This window comes from Diaporthe batatas (genome assembly GCF_019321695.1).
Source record: "Diaporthe batatas strain CRI 302-4 chromosome Unknown Contig00010, whole genome shotgun sequence".
Classification (NCBI taxonomy): Eukaryota; Fungi; Ascomycota; class Sordariomycetes; order Diaporthales; family Diaporthaceae; genus Diaporthe; species Diaporthe batatas.
This window is the reverse complement of record NW_025408557.1, coordinates 1135304-1156563: the sequence shown is the minus strand read 5'-3', so window position 1 is coordinate 1156563 and position 21260 is coordinate 1135304. Positions and strand designations below refer to the sequence as shown.

Below are 21260 nucleotides of genomic sequence, written 5' to 3'. Positions count from 1 at the left end.
AACTACCCGAGACAAGGCGCGGAAGTCGAGCGATCAATCAGCTTTTCTCATTCGTACTTTACCTTACGGCATCCATACTCTCAATATTTACAAATTCATCTCGATAACCTTCAAAAAATCCAGCCAGCGCCGCCCCTCAGCCCAGAGCACGTGCAAAATTAGTCAAGCAAAAATACCTAGGACTACGCTTTCCATGACACCCATTTGAGCCACATGTACGCCGAGAACCAATCTGGAGGAGAACAAACCCAAGCAGCCACTAAAACAAAAAAAAAGTGAGTGTAATCTAGTATTTTTGTTGAAAAGGACTTTTAGAGCGGCCCGCCACCGCCCATGGGGTAATCGTCCATGGCCATATAATCCAGCAGGTCGATGCCGCCGACATTAACGCCCTCGGCGGACATGGCGACGTTGTTCTCGCCGGGCCCGCCGACGTTCTGGAAGAAGGCCGGGCCCGCGGGCAGGAACCACATGTCGCTGTTGGCGCCGGCCCAGTCCGTACCGTCGGCGCCGAACATGTCGGGGATTTGATGGCTGCTGCCGTTGCCCGTCGGGCCCATCGTGTTCGAGTTGGTGTTGTTGGCGGCGTTGTTGCCGTTCACTGGCATGGTGGTCGATGCGGGCGTCGTGGGCCCGCCGAAGACGCATGGTATGTGGAAATCGCTGGGGATGTCAAATGGCATGGCGGAGATGTTGGCCGGCGTCACGGCGCGTTCTGTGAGCTGGGTCAGCATCCTCAGTACTACACAAGTGTGTGTGCACGTGGGGTGAGTGAGAGCAGCAGGGTCTTCGGATCCTTACCTGGCGGATTCACCCTGGGCCAGCCAATGTGGTCGTGTCCATTGATGCCCAGCCCCGTGTTCATGACCGGCCCGCCCATCATGCTTGCCTCGGGCACGGGGCTCTTGACGCCGTCCGTCGAGTTTGCCGCCGTGTTGCCGGACTGGTGCGCAACGTATATAAAGCGGTTCCTGAGCCTCATGGTGAGGTTCTCCAAGAGGTCAGCGAACCGGATGCCGAGGTGCACGTCGTCCACCACGCAGGTGCGCAGCGCCTTGACCGTGCTGTCCATCAGGCCGATGGACACCTCCACATCGTGTCTTGTCGCACCTAGTGCGAACGTCTTGAGCAGGAACATGGCCCCGCTGATGATCCTGAAGTATGTCCGCACAGGTGCGTGCTTCAGATAATCATCCGGAAGCAGACCCTCCACGACTGTGCGTAGCAGGTTCCGGCTCCCTTCGACGACTTCCCGGATGTACTCCTGATCTGCCGCGCTGACGCCGCCAATATTACCGATCGGCATCTTCCCGTAGATGTCTTGGGTCTTTGGGCTAAGCTGATGGCCGCTCGCCGTGGATCCTGCTGCGTCGGGGGCTGCGGCCGACGTGCCGGACGCGCCGGACGCGCCGGACGCAATGGTGGCACAACGCTCAACTACGGCCTGCAGCGAGAGTGAGTTTACGTATATCCGCACGTACTCGTACTCAATGGTGAGGATGTGCCGGCTGTATGGGGGCAGGCGGAAGCGGTCGAATTGTGTCCACCAGGCTTGCAACATGGGCTGGAACTCCTTCAGCAGGTCGATGTATTTGCCGCTCTGGATGATGTCCGTGGTGTGTTGTCTTGACCGGAAGAGCCTCTCGTTGCCGGCGTGCATGGCGTTGCTGATGCCGGCCCAGCATTGGATGATTTGATCGTCTAGTTCCAGGTCAGGGATGTAATTGAACGACATGGTTGAGACATTGGTTCCAGGCGTGGTACCTTCGACGGATGACGGACGATTCAGGGAGGCCTGCCGACGTAGATTCTCAGGGACCATGTTGGTCCATCCAAGTCGTCCTGCCAGCTGACTGAGGTAGATGAGGATGAGGCGTTTGATGCGGTGGGCTCGCAGCCGGTAGGACTCTTCTTCATACTCGGGGCGCGAGATGGCACCCGTCGCCAGGAGCTCCTCGATGTTGTCAAACACACCTAGCTCATAGCCGAGGCCCATGGCCGCGGTCAGTAGCATCCAGCACATGCGGTCGCTCCTCCAAGCGGGCTCGAGCCAGCTCTCAACCCTCCTGCCACCAACGCCGACAGCAGGGTTGTTGGTCTCATCATTTCCGCCGGGAGGCGGCGCGGAGTCATAGGCGGGGATCATCAACTCGTCGACGGCTTCTGACGGTGGGAAGTGCAGGGCTCTGGGGTGCCACTCGGTCAAGATCATCAACGATTCTATGGTACCAAATGTGCGCAGACTTCCCTTCCTCAGACCACGCCATGGGGCTGTGCTCGAGGTCTGGGACTCGTCGGCACCTGAGCCGCAGAAGCCACCGCCGAAAGCCTCCTGGCCCCATATCACACGCTCGATCATTCCCCGCAGATAGGTCCATAATTGCTCATGGATTGCATTCGCGCGGCTGACGCCCCCCGTACCAGGCAGTTTGCGGTACCTAGACGCGATGCATAAGAGGGTGACAGTGAGAATGGGCTCCTCAGTCAAGAGCGTCAAGTGGGTGGCAGGGTCCTGGAAGGTCGGCGGTGAGATGGGGGTCAGCGGAGAGAGATATTTGTAGTAGCTAACAACAGCCAGTCAGTCAGTAAGTCCGCTGTGATGCCGCAAATTTGCTTTGCCCCAGTATTTGAGAAAGGGTCAGCATACTAGTCAATATAGTCGATGGCCTCCTGAGAGGTGAACCAGCCAGCCCTCACGAAGCGGAACCTAGCCCAAGCCTTGAGGGCATCATCATGAGCTGGCGATGTCCCTGGCTTGGCGGCGTCGGCCTTTGTGAGCTGGGGATCGATGGGCGCATCCATGGTGCCGCGCGGGGCGCCGGACTGTTGGCCATAGAGTATGCCATCGTGTCCGCGTGGCATGCCCCCGAGGGGAGCAGCCAGCGAGGGGGTGCGCAGGTCCGAAGTCTGCGGGCTCAGGTGGGTGGGCTGTGTGGCGGCGTCGTGCTTGTTGTCGGTGGCGGCCTTGTACAGCAGGTCGAGTGCATCGTGCGGGCCGTAGAGCTCCTTGCGCATGACGGTCCGGGCCTCATAGTTTTCCAGGGGGGTGTTCGGCTCGTCGGCGGCGAACTCGCCAGCACTCGGGCCGCGGGTGGCACTGACGCTGCTCCTCGAGTCGGAACGGGTGTGCTCACCGAGGCCTGGCCGCCGGAGCGGCTGCGGGCGGCCTAAGGAGCCACCGGGGGTCAGAGGCGTCTCGGTATAGCCTCTGCGGTCCAATGGGGGCGGGGGAGACTGGCCGGGGTGCAGCCTCTTCCTGCCGTTGCGGATGATGTACTCATCCTCCCTCTCGTCCTCGTCGTCGGTCTTCCTCTTGCGGCGGGTGGCGCTGAAGTAGCAGTCCTTGGACTCGCGGCGGCAGCGGACGCACGGCGGGTCGTGGGGGTTGTCGACGCTGCCGAGGTCGCAGCGGACCTTGCGGCGGCGGCACGGGATACATGCCTGGTAGACCCGCTTATGCTGGGCGGCCTGGGCCTGCGATGCAGAAGAAGCCGTGCCGGGAGGTTGGGCGGAGGGAGAAGACCGGGTGTGGGAATTGTCTCCGCCGCCGGTGCCGGAGCCGCTGCCGTACGAGGGCTGCGACGGAGCCTCCTGAGCCATTGGCGTGCCGATGGCGTCGGGGCTGCTGTCCTTGGGGGGACGGGGTGTGTGTGTGTGTGGCCGGGATTGCGTCTATTGAAGGTTTGCGAAGGGTGCGCTCGGTCAATGCTGTGCAGCCAGTTTGGATGGGGCAGCTGTCGAGAAGGCGGTCTTCGTCGGCTTGCGGCGGTTTGGCAAGGAGAACAGGCAGAGCGGGTGGGGTGTGGTGAGAGGGCCTGGGTAGATAACAACGGGACAAAGTGCAGCAGGCAAGAAACAATAAGCTGCGGCCGCCCTGGCCCGGCCTGGCCCTCTCTCTCTATCTTTTTTTTTTCTTTTTGCGCTGCTCCTACCAATTGCTCTTTCCCTGCTGGATCCTGGTCCTGGCCTCTGCCTTGCCCTTGCCCTTGGGACCGTGTAGAGGGACTGCGGGGTCCTTGGACAGGCAGGATGGCACCAAAGGTGAACACAAGACTGGCTGGCGTGCAGGCCTTTCCCCTTCTGGAGTTTCTGTTATGTTAATCGAGCAGCGGACGCTACCTGCCTCCTCTTGCTGCAGTGCTGCCGTCAGGGTAGCCTGGTCGGTCCGAACTTTGTCTTTGTGGCCCTCGATAGACTCGACGACTCGAGACTCGAGTGACAATGCAATGGTGAGAAATGTTGGGTATGTGACGAGAGCAAGGAGTGAGCTGGTCCGTTGGACCCGAGACAGACCGCTGCTGCGGAGGGGTAAACTACCTACCCAAGGTACCCGGGAGCCTGGGTTACGTATCAAAGTGCCCGTGTGGTGGTCTTGTGGCCTGGCTACAAGGGACTCCTGCCACAGTATGCTCCTCGCAGGATGACCTATCATGAACCTGTCTACCTGGGCTGGGCTGCGCACAATCAATTCCGTCAACGATGATGGAACCCGGACCGCCCATTGTCCACCTGATCAAATACACAGTACTCCGTAGCCCCCCTGCATTGCCTCACCTTCCTTGGTGCTTCGCCGCCGCCGCCGCCGAGGTCCAACAGGTCCCCGCCTCGTGTCTTGTTCACCGCGTCTGTCAATCGGGAAGGTAGCTCGGGGTGCCCAGGTGGTCAGAACAAGCCAAGTCAACAATGCAGGACCCACAAACAAGGGACATTTATCTCCGCCATCTAAAAGATGCAAGATAATGTGGTAGTCTCCCTCTAGCTCCCCTTCTCACCTGCCATTTCTCGCACCCTAACCGTGATCGCTGCTTGCCAAGGGCCTCCCAACCTTCCCGCTTCGGGGAGAGAGAGAAGATGCCTTCCTGTTCCTTTTTGCCCTGCCCCCCTGGACCCTGCGCAGTCAGTGAGTGCATGCAAACATCGTAGCAGCAAGCAAACCATATACGCCCTACCAACAACAACAACAACAACAACACACGAACCCAACAAAAGCAACCCCATGTACATATGGAGTACAGCACACGGGTGCTACACCAGCACCCTCGGGGAACAGAGCAGACAGAGCACGTTTGGGTGAAGGCGATGCGTGATTGGTAACACAGAGGCTGAATGAAGTTGGGCCGAGCCCGTGCATCAGCCCGCCAAGTCCCCCCCCCCGGGCCACAGCCCGCATCACGCCCGAGGTCACGTTGGCTACGTCTGATACGTCTGCCATCCAATCCCTCCATGGTCTTGCCAGCCCTGCCGGGATGCACCTGAGACATAAATAAGCTGACAGCAGTCCGCTTCTTCGGCATCCTCCTTCGGGATGCCGGCCCCAGGTAGAGCGAGTCTTTTGTTGTCCAGGAGCCTGTGTGTGGTGTTGCCTGCCAGCCTGCCTGAGAGAGGCATCATGTCACCAATTGCCTGTTGGTGTGTTGGGAGGGCAGGCTGTAAGATAACAAAAAAACACCAGTAACAATGCATCACATGTAGACCGATGCCTCAATTCAGTCCCAAGATAAGAGCAACCGTTTTTCATTCCATAACGCCTAGCTGCTGGCCCTGGGTGCAGGTATGTGCATTCCATTGTCTCAGCTCTTCTGGTTTTTGAATTCCGCCATCATTCATTACTCGATCCTGCCCCGTACCTGCCTGCCTCATGCCTGGGTATCGAGCCACACTGATGGCTTCCCCCCCCTCGCCCACTCATGTCCGTCGCGTAATCGTACACAGCCAATGCGTGGATACTGGAAGGCGCCGCAGGTATTAAGTCGGCAGCTGACCTTGCCGCCGCTCCCGCATACTTCGCACGTGAGCCTCGCCTGTCACGGTGGCGCCAAATCATGCAAGCAACGCCTCTCCTCTCCGTATCAACAAACAAAAATCGAAAATGTCGGGGTTTTGGTCAAGCCCTCGCAAGGAGGCAGCGGGCGTTCGCAACGGCGATCCTTGATTTTCGGACTTGAACCATCTGGAAGCCTGCCCAGCTCTCTGCTAGGAACCATGCCGCTGTCGTTGTGCCCCCGCGGGTCGAACTTTGGACTGCCAGCCGGAGACGTAATCTTCCAATGTCGACATCTCCTGGTTAAGCCCTAGCACCGGGCTCTAGACCAGGTCATGATAGAGCCCCTACACCTCGATGACCTTCTGCTTGACCTGTGACTGGGAATCAAAACGTGAACTCCACCATGGCCGGCCAAGGATGCTTACCAGGTAGTCCCAGATCATTTTTCCGAGGTTGTCGGGGATGGTAAACAGGTCCACAGAGAACTCGCCCGCTAATAAGAGGTGACGTAGTCAGCTTCCGTATGCCTGCGGGTCTGCTTCATGAGCCAGCGCCGGTACGTACCATCGACATTGTTCTGGATGTAGGTCTCCTCCGTCTTGTGGTCGTGGATCATCTGTATCACATGCAGGAGGTCGTCCTCCTCGAGCCGGACCAGGGCGTCGGCCATCTTCTCCACGTCGAAGGACTTCTTCGCCTTCTTGGACACGCCATCCGCCTTACGTTTGCGGTCGTCGTCCGAAGGGAGAGGGCCAGTCTCGCGCAGGAGGTTCTGGAGCGCCTGGCTGGGGTTCTTGAAGGTCACATCCCTGACGTTCTCGTAGTGGTTCTTCTGGAAGTTGAGGTCGTGCGGGACAGAGATCTTGCCGCTCTTGTCGGTGTAGTAGAGGTCAATAACCATCTCGAACTCACCCCATCCCTCGTTCTCGCACTTGAACGGCGCATCGGTGAAGGTCTGCACAGGGTTCTCGAAGGACGGGTGCAGGTTGTAGACAACCTTCTGGAAACAGTCCGCCTTGTGCTGCTTCCCCTGCGGGTCGAGGAGGTAGATCTCGACACTCCACTTTCGCATGGGGAAACCCTCCTGCATGGCGGGCTTGTCGATGACATTCTGCTCAGTGACGAGCTTGATCTTGCGCTGTTCGTCACCAGGACCAGGTTTGTCAGCAACTGGGTGCTCAGCTTTCTCAGCTCTGCGCCTCGTTTGGCGAACCGCCCGAAGCGGTATCCTGAGTTTTGGCATCGCAAGTGAGGGTGTTGATGAACGTGGGGTTTGCAGTGGGATCTCGAGGGTGAGGCGGCTGGATAGAAGGGAAATGGTGAGGGAAGGAATGGGGATGAGAGGGCTGCTGCTACCCAAGGGTGCTTAAGTGGGAGGGAGGGTGTTGTTTCGAGGGGCAACCTGCTATCGCAACGAGAGCAGGTACCGGATGGCAACCTGTTGAGAGCCACTGGCAAACCAAAGACCGGTGAATTGAAAGCTTGCACCAAGGACAATTAAAGGTCGGGTGGTAGAGACGAGCTAAGGGCTGAAGGGGACAGGGCAGCAGCAGGAGGCAAAGGAGTCTCCGGGGCGAAGAACAATGCGCCCAACCCAAAGGTCTGCAGCGATTTCCTGCAGCGTCGCAACATGGGACGGACATACCTCCACAATCATCTTTACAACAGTTCACAGCTAGTTCCCAGTCGACTTCCAGCAAATGCCCAAGTATCTCCCACTGCTGCCTTGCAGCGCTCTGCCAGCCGTCCTGGGTATTATCCTCTGCCACAGCAAGCTCGATGTGTTCGGCCGTGAGAAGGGGACGTCAGGTCTGGGTATCCGACAGTCGCGGGACCGCTATCTTCGTCGCGGCAATCGCTGTTCAAACAGATGCAGTCGCTAGTATGGCCGAGGTCCGGGACATCCAGAGGCTGTCCAAGTCGTCTCCGTCTCTGTTCACCACGAGTCCTTGTGGCTCCCTCTCTCTCTCTCTCTTGCTGCAGTCGATGCAGTGATCCTTCGTCAGCGTCTGCTCTATGGAGCCCGGATATGCGCCCGTGAGGGAGGAGTGAGTCGTGGGTTCTAGGCCACAGGTAGATCTTGTTCTCGTCGATGGCGCAGTTCGGAAGGGCAAGACCGAGAGCTGTAGTCCGTCCTACTTGCCTCTTTCTGACCAGCGTGTGTTAGGCTCCGAGGGTGTCTGCCGGGATGAGGTTCTAAAAGCTATCTGTATGACAAGCTGCGGCGATCTTGTTGGGTTCAAGACACGGGGTTATGACGTTGGGGGGAAGCTGTGAATCAATACGAATCCTATGTTGTCACAGGTGGGAAGCAATTGGCCGGCCGCTCCCTTATGGCAATGCAAGCAGACGGCAGTAGCTTATCGAACTTATCGAGCTTAGCGCATAGCGCGGGATGCTAGTGATGTTCCTCCTCCTGTCCTGGAAGCTCCCAAGTGGCGGTGCACCTGTGGCGTCGAGTGGCTCCTGCTCCTGCTCCTGTCTTGGTATGCTTCACCCCCTTGACCCAATATTCAGACCACTCATGTCTGAGTAGCTTCAAATGCTTTGAGAATAGTGATATTTGGATTATTCACAGTACAGAAACATTATTTGCCTTGGTATAGATGGCAAGAAAAAAGGGACCCAAAGAAAGTTCGGCCCATCTGTGCCTGATTGGTGAAAGGAAGTATTACCACATTCATTCTATACAGACTCATCACTCCAGAAACCCAACTATATATTAATTTTTCCTATGAGCTGTGAAGTGAGTTTTGTGAAGAAGACACAGGAAAGTGCGCATATTGAATTGTCTCCAAGGGAGCCATAACTCTTAATATACCATCCCCTTATGCCACACCACAGAAATTTCAGGTACTTTTTTAGTAGCGTATGAAGCAGCACAAACAAATAAATAATAGAATAAATCCCAATGATACAGCATATGGCATGAGGCAAACCTTGGAAAGGATCAGGATATGATTTCATCTATCTACTTTCAACCCTCGCAAGCTTTCCGCCGCCCTCTCGCTAACTGAGGTGGGGCGTGCAAGCAGTCTAGTACGGGTTCAACGGACGGCTAGGTAGGTGTGTTGTATGTTGGGTGGAAATCGTCATCGTATTCATTATTGTCCTCCTGCTGCTTCTCCCTTCTTTTGTCTCCGCCGCAGATTCCTAGTTTTGGCATTTTTCCCGACAGGAGCCACCGGCCACCGTTTGGCGAGGGGACCGGGGGGGTTGTCCAAGAAAAACACGGAGACAGCCACTCGACGGTCTCCAAGGACCAGCAGCTGATACACAGGGTTTCATACGCATATCAAGCAGGACCTTTTCCGTCCGCATGAAAACGGCCGACAGGGGTGGGGTTATGGGGATTCTGGTGCTGGTGTGCTGGGGTATGATGGTGCTATGTGGGGTTGATGACGATGGGTTTGTTCGTGTTGCGTTCGTACGGTGATTCCGGGGAAGTGCCTTGGTGTGCTTCCTCGTCTCGCGGCGTCTCGCAGGGAGTCTGCTCCGGTGCAGTGATGGCGGACCGTGGTGATTTAGGCAGCCTCAGCCTCCTTTGTCTCCTTGGTCTCCTCATCCTTGGTCTGGACGGCCTCGGCGGGGGCGTCAGCGTCGAAGAGAGCCTCGTTGTCCTTTTGGGCCTTGATGAAGGCATCCTTGAAGGCGTTGGCGTCTGGGAAATGTCAGTGATCCATCATAAGCTCCCCGTTGGGGGCAGGGCTACGCACTCTCAGAGTTGGCAAAGCGGATAGCAAGAGTGACAGCCTCGGCCTCGCCCTCGCTGACATCGGCAGCGGCGTTCCACACCCAGCTTCGGTCAGATCCGACGTTGGGGGACAGCTTCATCTCGGGGACGACTGGACAGAGAGAGGGTCAGCTTCTCCACTTGTATAACACAGGACATTGTAGGTCCTCAGCAGGTGATTGTACGCACTGTAGTGGTTGGCGCAGACCTTGAGGGTCTTGTCACGTCGCATGACCAGGCGGGTCTTGCCGTTCTCCTTGTGCTTCAGCAGGCGGACGTCACCAGTGCCGCGCTCCTTCCACTCCTGGGAGTCCTTCTTGAAGACGAACAGCTTCGCGCGCATCTTGAAGAGCTGCTCCTCGGCCTCCTCGTTCGTCTTGGTCTCGACCTTCTCAGTAAGGCGGATAACGGGCTCGAAGTGGACGTCCTCGGACTCTGGGGCTTCCTCGCCCTGGAAAGAGGGGGGGGCGCTGGTCAGTATATATGTCTTGCGTTACTGGCAGACAAGCAAGGCAGTGAGGCAGTGAGGCAGCAAGGCAGCAAGGCTGCCGGGTATGTTATCACGCACCTCCTCGGCGGCGGCAGCGGCGTCGCGCTGGGCCTTGTTGCTGCCGGAGTTATCGCCGCGGTCCTCGTCGTCGTCCTTCTTCTCCTTCTTGGCGCCACCTCCGAACATGGAGAAGACGGCAGAGGAGGTGACGGGCTTCGTCTCCTGCGGTATATCCAGTCAGCATCGTAGTCTCCAGGTTCGTAGAGCCGAGTCCCCGGAAGTAAGCAGGGCCCCAGCGCCTGGCCATGCGCCACCGAGGCCAACCCATGGATGCGCGCGGCTGCCGCGATGGCCCGTGGAGTTGCCAGGCAAGGGCGCCGGAAGGACGGGGTGGTGGCAGGACGGCGGGCGTAGAGCTCGCCGAGAGGCTCATGTGTGATGACTGACCTCTGCCTTGGTCTCCTCGACAGGCACCGCGGGGTTCTCGGCCGAAGACATGGCTACAGATTTCTTGTTGATATGGTTGAGAGCTTGGATGGCCTAAATAAACAAAAGCAAAGCCCAAATCGTTAGCGGGGTTGTCCAGTGACGTTAGGGAGGGGCCCGATGTTTAGAGCTCGACCCTTTCTCGACCAAGCGGGTGTGTCGGCTTACTTTGTGACGGAAACTGGGACTCTCAAACGACAAAGGCTGCTAGTTGCCGCTGATGATTTCGGAGTCAGAAGTGGAGGTTGCAAGTTGTTGGTGGTGGTGGTGGTGGTGAAGGAAATGACTGACTGCCCATGCCTTAGATGCCCCTCACCCATCAGAACTTGCGGTGGGTCCCAGCCTAAAATCGGCGCTACGGTCGAATTTAGGGGCCTGAAGATCTGCTGAAGCTGATTGGCTCCACCTCCCAGCCCACCACCACAGGCACCTACATACCTTCATTCAGATGCTGCGGCTGTCCAGGCTGCCAGGAACTGCCAGGAACTGCCCAGGCGTTAGGACTCGGCAAGGCAAGGCAGACGGTGATACGACATCTAGAAGCAGCCACAGGCCCCACATACATGACTACATAATTTCACCAGCGCAATTCCAGAGCCAAGGGCAGTTGGTGTATTCATAGCTAGAAGAGAAAAACATAGAGAGATATCTCGAATTCCGTCCGTTTGGTATTCCTCGCCCTCACTCGCCCAATCCACTCTCTTGGTCGGTCGCCAACAGGTGCTAAAACTGACGGCACCTCTTCCAATTCGTTAACCGCACAAAAGCGACAAGTTTCCGAGGATTGCATCCCTATCGCCAGTGTAATTGTCCACCGAGACTGGCCAGGGAAATATGGGCCCGTTTGCATGAGGGGAATGATATCAACGCGATATAAAACTACAACCTGGCTGATCCCACCACAAGCCAGACCCGAAACGCCATTGTTCTTGATCTACTCCCTTTCCCATGCCCGTTTCCGTAAAACCATTAAGAGTGAGAAAAAGGAGGTCGTGGTGAAGATGCAAAGGCAGACCCAAGTGCAGGTGTTTACTAGACCTTCCACCCGCCGAGTCCCCTGCTCTTGCACCGGCATGGGCTCTCTCCGGTACGAGGGCATTTGTTCACCTCGGCACCCGAGGACTGTTGGGCCTGTAGTGCGTCCTGGCGTTTTTTGACGAACAGGCGAGCCTGGCGTTCGTACTCGTCATGTTCCTCCAATTTGCCTTGGGCCTTGAGCCACCAGAGCTTTGATGTTATCTGTGCTTTGAGGATAGCAAGGTCGGCATCGTGGCGGATCTTGGCTGCGTCCTCCAGCACGCGGGTTTGCTTCTCGGCAAGGCTCTGGCGAGCGCTTTCGAGGTGGGAGCGCAAGCCTTCGGCACGGAGAGAGTCTTTGAGACGACCCTCCAGGTGTCCAACTTGTTCTGAGGAGAAGGCATGTGCGGCCTGGCTGATGTCTTTGACCGCATCCCACCAGGACAGTGCCTCGTTCTTAACGTTCTCCCCCGTTGAAGCCAAGGCTGGGCCGTATTTATCACCGAACAGCTTGGCCGCGTCGTTCGCCTTGTCAACAAACATGTGAGTGACCTCCTCAAAGGTGCCTCTCGCTGCTTCCAAGGCTCCAGTGAAGAAGGAAGTGCCGAAGTCGATAGCAAATGTCTCGTTGATCTTGGGCTTCCGCGAAGTAACAATGGAAACGTTGACCACCCCGTGCGCGTCCCTCTGGTTGATCTCAACAAGGATGCCCTCGTCAATACTGGACAATTTGGACTTGACAGGGCTATTACCGCGGAAGACATCAACCTCGATTGCTCCTTTGGCCAACCACGATGTCTTGGTACCGGATGGGAGTTTGAGGAGGATCTCGTTACTGCTGTACATCTCGACAGTGCAGACACTGTCCCTTGGGCTAGGCTCTGAGCTCACAGTATGGGCTATATCAGAGAGAAACCCTCCGAACGATGGTGTCTCGGTAGTCGTGAGCTTGACCGTCTTCGTCGAAATGTGACTGATGGTGACGGTCGCAGTTGCTGTTGTCATTCCCACTGTTGTTTCCGGGAGGACGCTCAGACCCGGGTATGCAGCCGAATCGCTGATCGTAGTAGGAGTGATGAACTTGAAGAGTCCAGCGAACACCACTGCCAGTAGAATAACTGCCATGCTGCAGAGGAGGGGGAAATAGCGGGAGTAGTCCTCAATCAACTTTTCAGCACAACCCTTCCAGCCTTTTGACTCATGCTCCGGTAGGTTCTTTCGGCCACCGCGTAGGAAACCACGCGCGAAATCGGCACGTGGCGTCTTCTTTCTCTCCATAACCTGGGATGGCTCCTGGAGACCCGTCAGATAGGCAAGATTCTGGTTCATCTGGCGGTTGTCGATGTTTAGGAACGAGGTCAAATCGATGGGGAACCTCTGCTCTGGCCACGTTGACTCCCGGGCTTTGGACTCCCTGGACTCGAGAGAGAGGTGAACAGCGTGCTCATCCGTATAGTTTCGCCACCGCCCAAAGATAGGGCTCTTGAGAGCCGAGTGTTGTGAAATGAAGAGACACGGGATGGAGTGTCGTCTGCAGAACTCCCAAAGGAGCTCTTGGGTGCTCGCCATCTCCGCATCATCAGCCTCGCTGCAGTAGATCACAGCCATATGAGAAGGATTCCATGTGGGTAGGATCGCAGCACCCTCCGGGCCACCGGCAGGGACTGATTTGTACTTCTCGCCGCCGCTTCCTCCGTCCAATGTTACAGAGTAGATGATGTCGTCACGGAAGAAGGTCCCCTCGATTGGCAGTTTGTCAACACCCTTGCAGGTGTCTACCTTGATCTGGAAGGCCGAAGCCTCCATGAGCTCGACATCGCGGTGTTTGTCATCGCCAAAAGTGATGGGTACGATGTTGTAGACGCCCTCTGTATTCTTCCGGAGCATCTTGGTCTCGTTGTGATCGACTGATGACGAACAAGTGATAGCACGGGAGATTTTGAGTATTATCTCGCCCTTCATTGCTTCATCACCGAGATAGAGGACCCGGAAAACCTCCCGGGTGGACAGGCACTTTTGGGACATGGTTTGTCGGATGGTGGCACACAGGCGGCGAGGCACTTCCGTCAGCTCAAGGCCGTGGAGAAGATCGGTGGCCTCCCATTCATTGTACTCCCTGATCGTGTGCTTCACCGAGATCTTGTCGATGCGTACGTCAACTTCCTCTGGCTCGATAAACTCGATAGAGCCCGTAGACGCTGGCGAGAAAACCGTGGGAACAGAGGCCTGGGTGAAAGACTCGCGCAGCAACTCATCTGCATCGTGATCTGAGCGGGCAGAGCCCTCCGCCCGTACGGACAGCTGGGACTCCCCGACGGGGTTCTCGTCTTCAGGTTCAGAATCAGACTCGAAGGTGCTTCCCACGCTGTTGCTCATGGTGTCCTCCCCGCCGGGGAGAACCTGGACCTCTTCCACATTGGGATATCTGTCAAGCTCCGAAAAAGACTCGGACATGGAGCGGCTATCCACACTGCCCTCATCTGTGCTGTCGCGGGGGATGATCTCGAAAGTAGAATCGGACAGACTGCCGTCATCGTCACGGGTATGTGGCGAGGCCATTATATCAGGCGAGCTGGACGAGACCCAGTTCGCAAGTCTTTGGTTGCCCTGTGGCCTTGGGAATCGAAGTGTCGGTACCGATCTCGAGACCGGAGTGTCAGATGTGGGCTGCGTCGAAGCAGGTGCAACCGTAGATGGTGAGGCTGGAGAGCTGTCGAGTCTGGCCTGCCGTTCCATAACGGAGGATAGTCATTAGCCTCAAATAGTTCACGTCATTCCTTCACGACTCAGGCTCGTGGTGACTGAAAGAAGCGGCCTGGCAGAGGGGCGAGGCGGAAGGGAGGCTTGTGGGATTAGACCAGAGGCTATCTGGTAATCGGTCGTGCAATGACCTGTAGTTGGTGGGAGGGCGGGGATGAGGGGCTTAGGACGGTAGCGGACTAAGACGAGGCCCCAACGCAGCAGGTAACCGAGGAGACCACGGGGTGATGAAAGCTGCAGGTGGGAGAATGAGGTGGAAAGAATGCCCAGGGGACGAGGAAATCGAGAACTGACTTGAGAGCTCTTGTCTGACTCTGCAGGTTGGGTTTTGGTGGGCTGGGGATGAATCGCCCTCGTTGCCTTGCCAGTGCTGCCTGGTGTGGTCGAGGCAGGGCGAGGTGGGGAAAGCATCCAGCAGCTGGGATAAAGGGGATAATGCACACACCGGTATGTCCACGGCCTTGTCGGCTCGGTCGTCTGCCCCGATAGACGATGATGCACGTGGAATTTCCGTTCGTTACGTTAGGATCATAAGATCGCAGGATGGCAGGCGAATCCCAAGAGGATGTGGGAATGCAGCTCGGAGGGGAAGATGAAGCATAACAAAAGTCGGAGACTGGCTGACTTTCCAGTTGGGTGATGAGTGATGGATGGGTGGATGGATGGATGGATGGAAGCCGAAAAGGTACATACCTGCCTGCATTCTAGGCAGGCAGGAGGCACACAAGCTCTCTGGTTGGCCGGGAAGTGAAGAGGCAGCGAAAGTCGACTGTCATAACCCCCAGAGCTTGTCATTAGGGTGTCCCGCCGGCTCAGACAGATGCGTTTAAGTGGTTGCAGGAGCGCAGCCTACCCGTCCCGCCGAGCATGTGCAGCCGTATACCTAGGCAAAGACGGTTTGGTCTCTCTCTATCTGTCCAAGTGAATCCCAAGTCGCTTACATGCGTATTTTTCTAAACTTCCCTCGTGACCCGACTTGATCTGCCCATTCGCCCTCCCCCCCTCCTCAACCCCCAACAAAGCTCCTTAGTAGGTCTCGTCGTCGCAAGTGGTGTCGTTTAGCTCAGACGGTGGGCTTCGGACGGCGGGGTACTGCTGCACACGCGATGGCAATTACACGGGAGAAGCCCCACACTAGCAATGGCATCGCACGTCCATGCCCCACCACGTCTTATCGTCCCCATATCGGGTCCCCGTATCAGGCCCGTATCTCAGACTGACCGACAACTTGAGCATCCACCGAGGCAGGCCCAATCCCTTAATGAGCGGGAACCCCATCCCAGCGCCGGCTCGTCAGATGACATCAGCACGAACAGTCGGAGGACTCGATCTGTTCGGATGCAGTAAACACACGCCCTCAAATTATTCCTGTCATTCCTCGAGATATTCTCGGGAATACCATGTGGCCATGGGCCCTGCCTGGTATTGTGTCGTATCGTAGCATAACCTTATAATCTACGAGGCACGTGCAATACTACGTACGCTCCCTGTCCAGCCACAAGTGAACCCGCTGCGTGTTCCAAGTTGTTCTTTTCACAATCTCAAATGCTGGTAGGGAAAAGTGACAGGCAGTCAAGACATCTCTCTCTTTCTCTCTTTCTCATTTGATAGTCTGGATTTCTATCCCTAGATCAACCCGTCCATTCCCATTTTCGGACCTCGTGTCTGAGCCTCATTTGGGTCCCGCATAAAACGCCATCGCCAGGTTCCCAGCCCAAGCATATGCAAGCAAAGCATGGTAGAGAGTAAAAGCATTCACGCGCAGCACGCGTCCAACTCCTGGAATACCGACCAATGCATTCCAAATCGTAACCTCCACACGCCAAACCGGTGTAGCCCATTTGGGGGGATATCATATGCACACCCTCAGCCCGTGCCGGGCCGCCATCAAAGCAAACTGGCCGAAACCAGGCCGGGACGAGCCGTGACCCCGTGCGCATTCTCCCTCTCATCAAGAAGATTGCCATGTGCCGGGTCGGCCGCCGCGTCCTCCCGTCAGGTCATCCCATTCGTACAAGACAAATTGAACAATATACAAGTCGCTTCATTAGAGTATAGTTGAGCTGAAGGGAAGTCCTGGAGAGGGGCTGGGGGCGAGGTTGCTGCTGCTGCCTCCAGTCCTCGCCTGAGGGGCTATTGCTCCTCTCAGGGGGGATCCAGGACGTAGTGGTGATGCTGGCTTCGAGAAGCTTGCCGCTGGCGAGCTAGTCGATGCCGCTGTTTGAATAAAAGGTCCATATCCATGTGACAGCGCGCTCAGAGGATGCGATGTTGTAGGAACAACTTTTTCAAGGAGTCGGTGTCGAAGTCCTCCTCATCTGGAATCATGTCGATGAGGGCGGTCAGGTTGGCGAAGAGGTCCCCCTGGTTCTTGTATGCTAATACTGCGGGGACGCCTGCCTGGTCGAACTCGATCTCCTCGTAATGTACTTTTACAAAACGGACGGCTGGGTTTGATCGTACCAAAGGCACCATGGCAGACTCTATTGTTGAAGAAACATCCGACTGTACACACGTAGGTTAGTGGGTTGTGTGGGCTGCCAGAAGTGGGGATTTGGCCACGAACCTCGTGATCATAGACGAAGACGACGACTGTTGTCTCCCTGGACACCTTCTCGATGGAGTCTAGATATCCCATGGCGTCGACCTCCTCGAAGCGGCCGTACATGCGTGCGCTGGGGCTCGTCCTCCTGTTGCGGACCGAAGACCTGTCCTGGGACTCGAGCTCCCGCCGCCTCGACTCGCGCCACTGCTTGAGGAAGGACTCCTCGTCCTCGGCGCCGCTGAGCTCAGAGTCGCTCTTGTCGGAGCTCGACTTGACCGAGGCGAACTCTATGACGCTCCTCCTCGCGTTCCTCATCTTCTCGCTCCACTTGTTCCTCCTGGCGTTCTCATAATTCCTGGCGTCGGCGATGACGCCCTTGACGCCGGTGGCACGGCCCGAGTCGAAGCTGGCGGGTGGCAGCGTCAGGTCCGCTGTGGCGCGGGTATCATATGTTGACATGCGCATGGCGGCGTCGACCTTTGCGGCACGGTACTGTTCTTCCTCGTCGTCGCTGTTGTCCCTCTCGTGGAGTTCTCGCTCACGGGCAACGTCGGCTCTGTCCTCTGGGTGGATGTGATCGTTGGGACCGGTTGAATTCTTTGCAATGAAATCGTCAAATTCCTCTTGGGCAGCAGTCTTGGACATGATGGGCAGAAGGGGGGGGGGGGCGGGCGCGAAGATGGGAGCGGGCGGGCGGGCTAAAATATAAATAGACAAGATGGAGGGAAAGGTAAGTATGTAGGTAGGGTAGGCAGGTAGTAAGTGACCAGGCAAAGGCAAGGTGCGGTCGGGTTGCGTGTGGTGGTAGCGTTAGAGGGCAAGGCCTGACAAGGGGGCGCAGGGCTCAGTTTCCAGTCAGGATGGGTCCGGGATGCCCCAGGGACCGTAGTTTTGGGAAAGCGGAGCGGGAGTGACGAGGGCAGAGCTCAAAAAGACCAAATGACTCCCACGTTTCTAGTTTTCCTCGAGCGGTAAGCACAGGACCACCAGGGAGACGCACAATCCGACAACCCCGGCACAGAGCCCGACCAGGAGGTCAGGGAGGTGTGGCTTGGCGTGAGGTTGTTCAGAGAGGGTGTGATCTGGGGAATCCAGGGAGAGCCAAGGGAGCGTGTATCTGCGCGGGCAGGGGAGAGGATCTGGCTTGCTGGCTTGATGGACGGGCCCGGTGTCAGATCGCAGGCCTGGGACAGTGAGCAGGGCCGACAGGGCAAGACAGGGTGGTATGGGCGTGGGTGTGATGCTTCGGGTACGATGCAGCGTGGGACGAGGATGTCGCCGCAAGCGTATTCGGCCAAGCCGGTTTGTGCAGAGTGGTCTGTTGTATGGTAGGGCGCGGCAAGGTGCGACGTGTGGTTGCGATGTGCTGCGGTAGTGCGGTGCTGTTGTGTGGTGTCTGGGTGTCTCTTGTCCAGGCGACGGGGGAGCAGGGGGGCAGCTGGGGAGTCGGTTTGCCTGCTGCAATGCAGGCCAGGGGAGGACAAGGCAGGCAAGGCAGGCAAGGCAAGGCAATGCAGGCAGATGGCAAGGGATGTGGACAAGGAACTGCAGTGCGGAGAATAGAGGGCTTCGAGAAGCGGCGGCGCGCTAAACCTAAAAGATGCTCTTTCCACCCCCCTTGTCTTCGTTCGTGCGTTTCAGGATCCACCTACGCCCCTGGGGGAATGTAATGTCGTGTCGTGCTGCCCACTGCCGGGGCTACGTGGTACGTACGCACTGCCACACGCCTCTCTGTCTCTTTTTTTTTTTGTTGTTGCGGGCGTGAGCTTGCGTCGGCCGCGACGGTCAGTCGTGCTGTACGACTGTGCTTGTGGTCTGCTCTCGACATGGGGCTACTCGGTTACTCGGTTACTCGTGAGGCCGACAAATCAGCCGTCATCACGGGGGTTATGCGGCAGAATGTGCAAGATTAAATGGTAATAGAAGCGGGCATAAGCATCGTGAGGTCAGGTCAGGTCAGGTCAGGTCAGGCCGTGTTCTTGTCATGCTGGAACACTAGGACAAGTCAACAATAGATCCCACTACTGTGTACTAGTGTAGTGTAAGTATACACCAAGCGTGTAAGTGTGTATGGTGTCTATTGTATCTGGTGCGAAAAAAAAAGACAAAGAGACGGTGTGAGGTGAGGTGAGCGTGAGCACTGAGCAGAGCGGTCGCCTCGCAGATGGAGCCATGGAATGCCGGCAGGAATCCTGTGAGGCTGAAGGATGCGGATGGGAATCGAGATGCACAGTCATCGCGACCCCGAGGGTCTGGGTCGCTCGTTACCACATGTGGCTGGCACTGGCTGGCACCGGCTGCAGCACACTACTGTAAGAAACACATGCTCGAGTCCATTTTTACCACAGCAGTGACAGCACCCCCCGTTTGATTTTGCCCAACCCGCCACAGGCCAACAGCCCGCCTGCCCGCCTTGTGCCCGCCCTGCCCGCGCCAGCCCGCCACTTGTGGTCAGTCGTGGTCACTTGTGGTCACTTGACACTTCTCGAACACGTTGTTCTTGTTCCCTCGATGCCTCGACCCGACTGTCCGAATCCATCTGGCAACCACCACGCCCACCGCCCGCGTGGCTCGACATGGATAGGATGCAGGCTAATAACAAGAGACCCATCGCCCGGCCCCAGAGCAGCCAACCTGACACCTAAAAGAACATAACACAATGCCTGCCAGGGATCCACCCCGGTCCGAGCATTCTGTGGAACGATCGCCCGCCTCCTGCTGGCTCCTGCGCAGGCAAACATGGGTTAATTCTCAAAAATGGGACCGCCTCTTGTTCACTTCAACAAAAATAGAAGAACGGACGGGGCCCCATCCAGCCAGCCTAGCCGGCGCATGACCGACCGGAGACTGACTGACTGGGCTTGACATCTGTTTTCAGCGCCGCCGACGACGCGTCGACTCATTTGGAGCCATTCCTGCACTCCTTTCCACCAGCACCCCCCCCCAAACGCCCACGCCCATGCCCACGCCCGCGATCATGGCTGTCGGTCATCGTCGGGCGGTCTGCGGTCTGCGGCCTGCTGGCGGTGTCTCGTGGCAGTGGTGACCCGGGGTCGTCAGAGTTGGCCAAGATCCCGGCCCAAAACACTTGCTTGGCACCAAGTGTCAAGGTTTCCGCCCGGAACGTGAACAAAAAACATGCTCACGGACCCGGGCTGAGGAAGAAGCTCTGGCACGAGGCCACTGCGCAGCACAGTCAACGCCGGCGCTAGCGCCCTGCCATCTGAGGGCCCGAACGCGGAAAACCTGGGCGCTGGGCGCCTGGTGTGCCTGTGTCTCCTCCTCTCGGGAGCCTGCCTCGGTTTGGACTGCTTGGGCTGCTTTGACTGGTGGTTCACCACTCCGCTGGCGCGCTGGCAGGTTTGATTGCCTGGGTGCAGTTCGGTGGGCCGCACAGCCTCCCTGCCTCCCCGCAAACCTACAGTATACATAACCTAAGTATACATAGCGGGTCCAGATGTCATATCTCAGGAAACCTGTCTCTCCCAGAAACCCATTTTGCCATACCGGACCGAGTCATCCAAGGGCCAAGGGTGCTTGGTTCGGCCTCGGCGATTGACGGGCGGGGCCACTTGCGGCGAGATCTTGACATATCGGCGGTGCCCCCATTTGGATGCTATCGCGGTGGGTGGGTGTGGGTGTGTGAGATGAGACTCAATGCGCCGGTGCTTGTCTCTCTCTGAAGTCTGTCCCTGTCCCGCTCATGCAACTCGACTCCCGGCGCCAGACTCGGCGGGGCCTTCCTGCCTTCTCGAAGTCTTCGGAAACCCGCGGCGCAAGCGGATCCATGTCATATCAATGTCATGCGATACTTGATATGCTTGTTGATCCTCGGCCGGGGGTTTCGAGCCCCTTCTTGAATTAGGCACGATGCATGCAGGACGAACGGACGGTCCTTGTCATATTCCACCTCGCTTCCTTCGTCGGTCCTTTTTTTTTTTTTATCTCTGCTAAGACAATCTAGGCAGAGAGACGTGGCTGTGGCTGCCATCTGAGGGACAAATTTCTTCCTGGCTCGGAAAATAAGGACCGTCTGTCTGAGCGCACTCTTTGCAGCTGCGCACTAGTATAACAACCTGGGAACCTTTCTCAAGATGCGGCTCTCCGGAAAGCCACGACGCCTGTCAAGCGCGGAACGTGCAGCTGCCACCTCAAGTTGAGTCCGCACGCACGCGCCCCAGGTGGCAAAATCAAAAGAGAGGCGCGACGTCAGATAACACACCAAGGTGGTGCTAGTCGAAACATATCTCTGCGATTTGGGCCGATTTTGTTTCATGGAAGCTTGGTCCTGCCCAGCATGACCACCGGCCCAGCAGCCGTTTCAGCAGCTTCTCGCATAACTCTGAGCTAGGGTATCAGAGGCTGACGCCGACCCAGGTGACGCCGACGCAGGAGTCACGATGTCGCCGGCCTGCCCGCCATGGAACGACGGACCTCCTGCGCGGTGTGGTGGGGAAATTGACCT

At 57.2% G+C, this 21260-nt stretch overlaps 5 protein-coding genes across 5 annotated transcripts; all 5 read right to left on the bottom strand.

The window, feature by feature from the left end:
* Window positions 1-25: 25 nt before the first annotated feature.
* Window positions 26-4548, bottom strand: KVR01_008825 (uncharacterized protein). Its single transcript, XM_044783854.1, has 3 exons — window positions 2648-4548; window positions 802-2564; window positions 26-715 (listed from the first exon to the last, which is right to left on the bottom strand). Exons 1-3 carry the CDS (start codon window positions 3598-3600, stop codon window positions 312-314), a joined length of 3120 nt encoding a protein of 1039 aa, XP_044642592.1. The 5' UTR covers window positions 3601-4548; the 3' UTR covers window positions 26-311.
* A 154-nt stretch (window positions 4549-4702) lies between these two features.
* KVR01_008510 (uncharacterized protein) lies at window positions 4703-8073 on the bottom strand. Its single transcript, XM_044791983.1, has 3 exons — window positions 6329-8073; window positions 6190-6257; window positions 4703-6135 (listed from the first exon to the last, which is right to left on the bottom strand). The coding sequence occupies exons 1-3, from the start codon at window positions 7005-7007 to the stop codon at window positions 6109-6111; spliced, it is 774 nt and encodes a 257-aa protein (XP_044642277.1). The 5' UTR covers window positions 7008-8073; the 3' UTR covers window positions 4703-6108.
* A 633-nt stretch (window positions 8074-8706) lies between these two features.
* On the bottom strand, window positions 8707-10789 carry KVR01_008785 (Ran GTPase-binding protein YRB1). The gene is made up of 6 exons (XM_044791634.1): window positions 10642-10789; window positions 10435-10527; window positions 10066-10209; window positions 9687-9948; window positions 9481-9609; window positions 8707-9425 (listed from the first exon to the last, which is right to left on the bottom strand). The coding sequence occupies exons 2-6, from the start codon at window positions 10483-10485 to the stop codon at window positions 9289-9291; spliced, it is 723 nt and encodes a 240-aa protein (XP_044642552.1). The 5' UTR covers window positions 10486-10527; window positions 10642-10789; the 3' UTR covers window positions 8707-9288.
* Window positions 10790-11071: 282 nt separating this feature from the next.
* On the bottom strand, window positions 11072-14978 carry KVR01_008690 (uncharacterized protein). The gene is made up of 2 exons (XM_044793764.1): window positions 14696-14978; window positions 11072-14214 (listed from the first exon to the last, which is right to left on the bottom strand). Exon 2 carries the CDS (start codon window positions 14047-14049, stop codon window positions 11506-11508), a length of 2544 nt encoding a protein of 847 aa, XP_044642457.1. The 5' UTR covers window positions 14050-14214; window positions 14696-14978; the 3' UTR covers window positions 11072-11505.
* Window positions 14979-15817: 839 nt separating this feature from the next.
* KVR01_008526 (uncharacterized protein) lies at window positions 15818-18378 on the bottom strand. The gene is made up of 2 exons (XM_044792836.1): window positions 16817-18378; window positions 15818-16755 (listed from the first exon to the last, which is right to left on the bottom strand). The coding sequence occupies exons 1-2, from the start codon at window positions 17438-17440 to the stop codon at window positions 16507-16509; spliced, it is 873 nt and encodes a 290-aa protein (XP_044642293.1). The 5' UTR covers window positions 17441-18378; the 3' UTR covers window positions 15818-16506.
* Window positions 18379-21260: the final 2882 nt, after the last annotated feature.

Bases quoted from the DNA above. Each gene is read 5' to 3' on its own strand.
- KVR01_008526 (XM_044792836.1), bottom strand. From the start codon at position 17,440: ATGTCCAAGACTGCTGCCCAAGAGGAATTTGACGATTTCATTGCAAAG. The intron at 16,756-16,816 runs GTTCGTGGCCAA...ACGTGTGTACAG, and splicing joins TCTTCGTCTATGATCACGAG to TCGGATGTTTCTTCAACAAT.
- KVR01_008825 (XM_044783854.1), bottom strand. From the start codon at position 3,600: ATGGCTCAGGAGGCTCCGTCGCAGCCCTCGTACGGCAGCGGCTCCGGC. The intron at 2,565-2,647 runs GTATGCTGACCC...GGCTGTTGTTAG, and splicing joins GCCATCGACTATATTGACTA to CTACTACAAATATCTCTCTC. The intron at 716-801 runs GTAAGGATCCGA...CCCAGCTCACAG, and splicing joins GCCCAGGGTGAATCCGCCAG to AACGCGCCGTGACGCCGGCC.
- KVR01_008690 (XM_044793764.1), bottom strand. From the start codon at position 14,049: ATGGCCTCGCCACATACCCGTGACGATGACGGCAGTCTGTCCGATTCT.
- KVR01_008510 (XM_044791983.1), bottom strand. From the start codon at position 7,007: ATGCCAAAACTCAGGATACCGCTTCGGGCGGTTCGCCAAACGAGGCGC. The intron at 6,258-6,328 runs GTACGTACCGGC...ACCTCTTATTAG, and splicing joins CATCCAGAACAATGTCGATG to CGGGCGAGTTCTCTGTGGAC. The intron at 6,136-6,189 runs GTAAGCATCCTT...TCCCAGTCACAG, and splicing joins AAATGATCTGGGACTACCTG to GTCAAGCAGAAGGTCATCGA.
- KVR01_008785 (XM_044791634.1), bottom strand. From the start codon at position 10,485: ATGTCTTCGGCCGAGAACCCCGCGGTGCCTGTCGAGGAGACCAAGGCA. The intron at 10,210-10,434 runs GTCAGTCATCAC...GATATACCGCAG, and splicing joins TCGAGGAGACCAAGGCAGAG to GAGACGAAGCCCGTCACCTC. The intron at 9,426-9,480 runs GTGCGTAGCCCT...GACATTTCCCAG, and splicing joins CCGCTTTGCCAACTCTGAGA to ACGCCAACGCCTTCAAGGAT.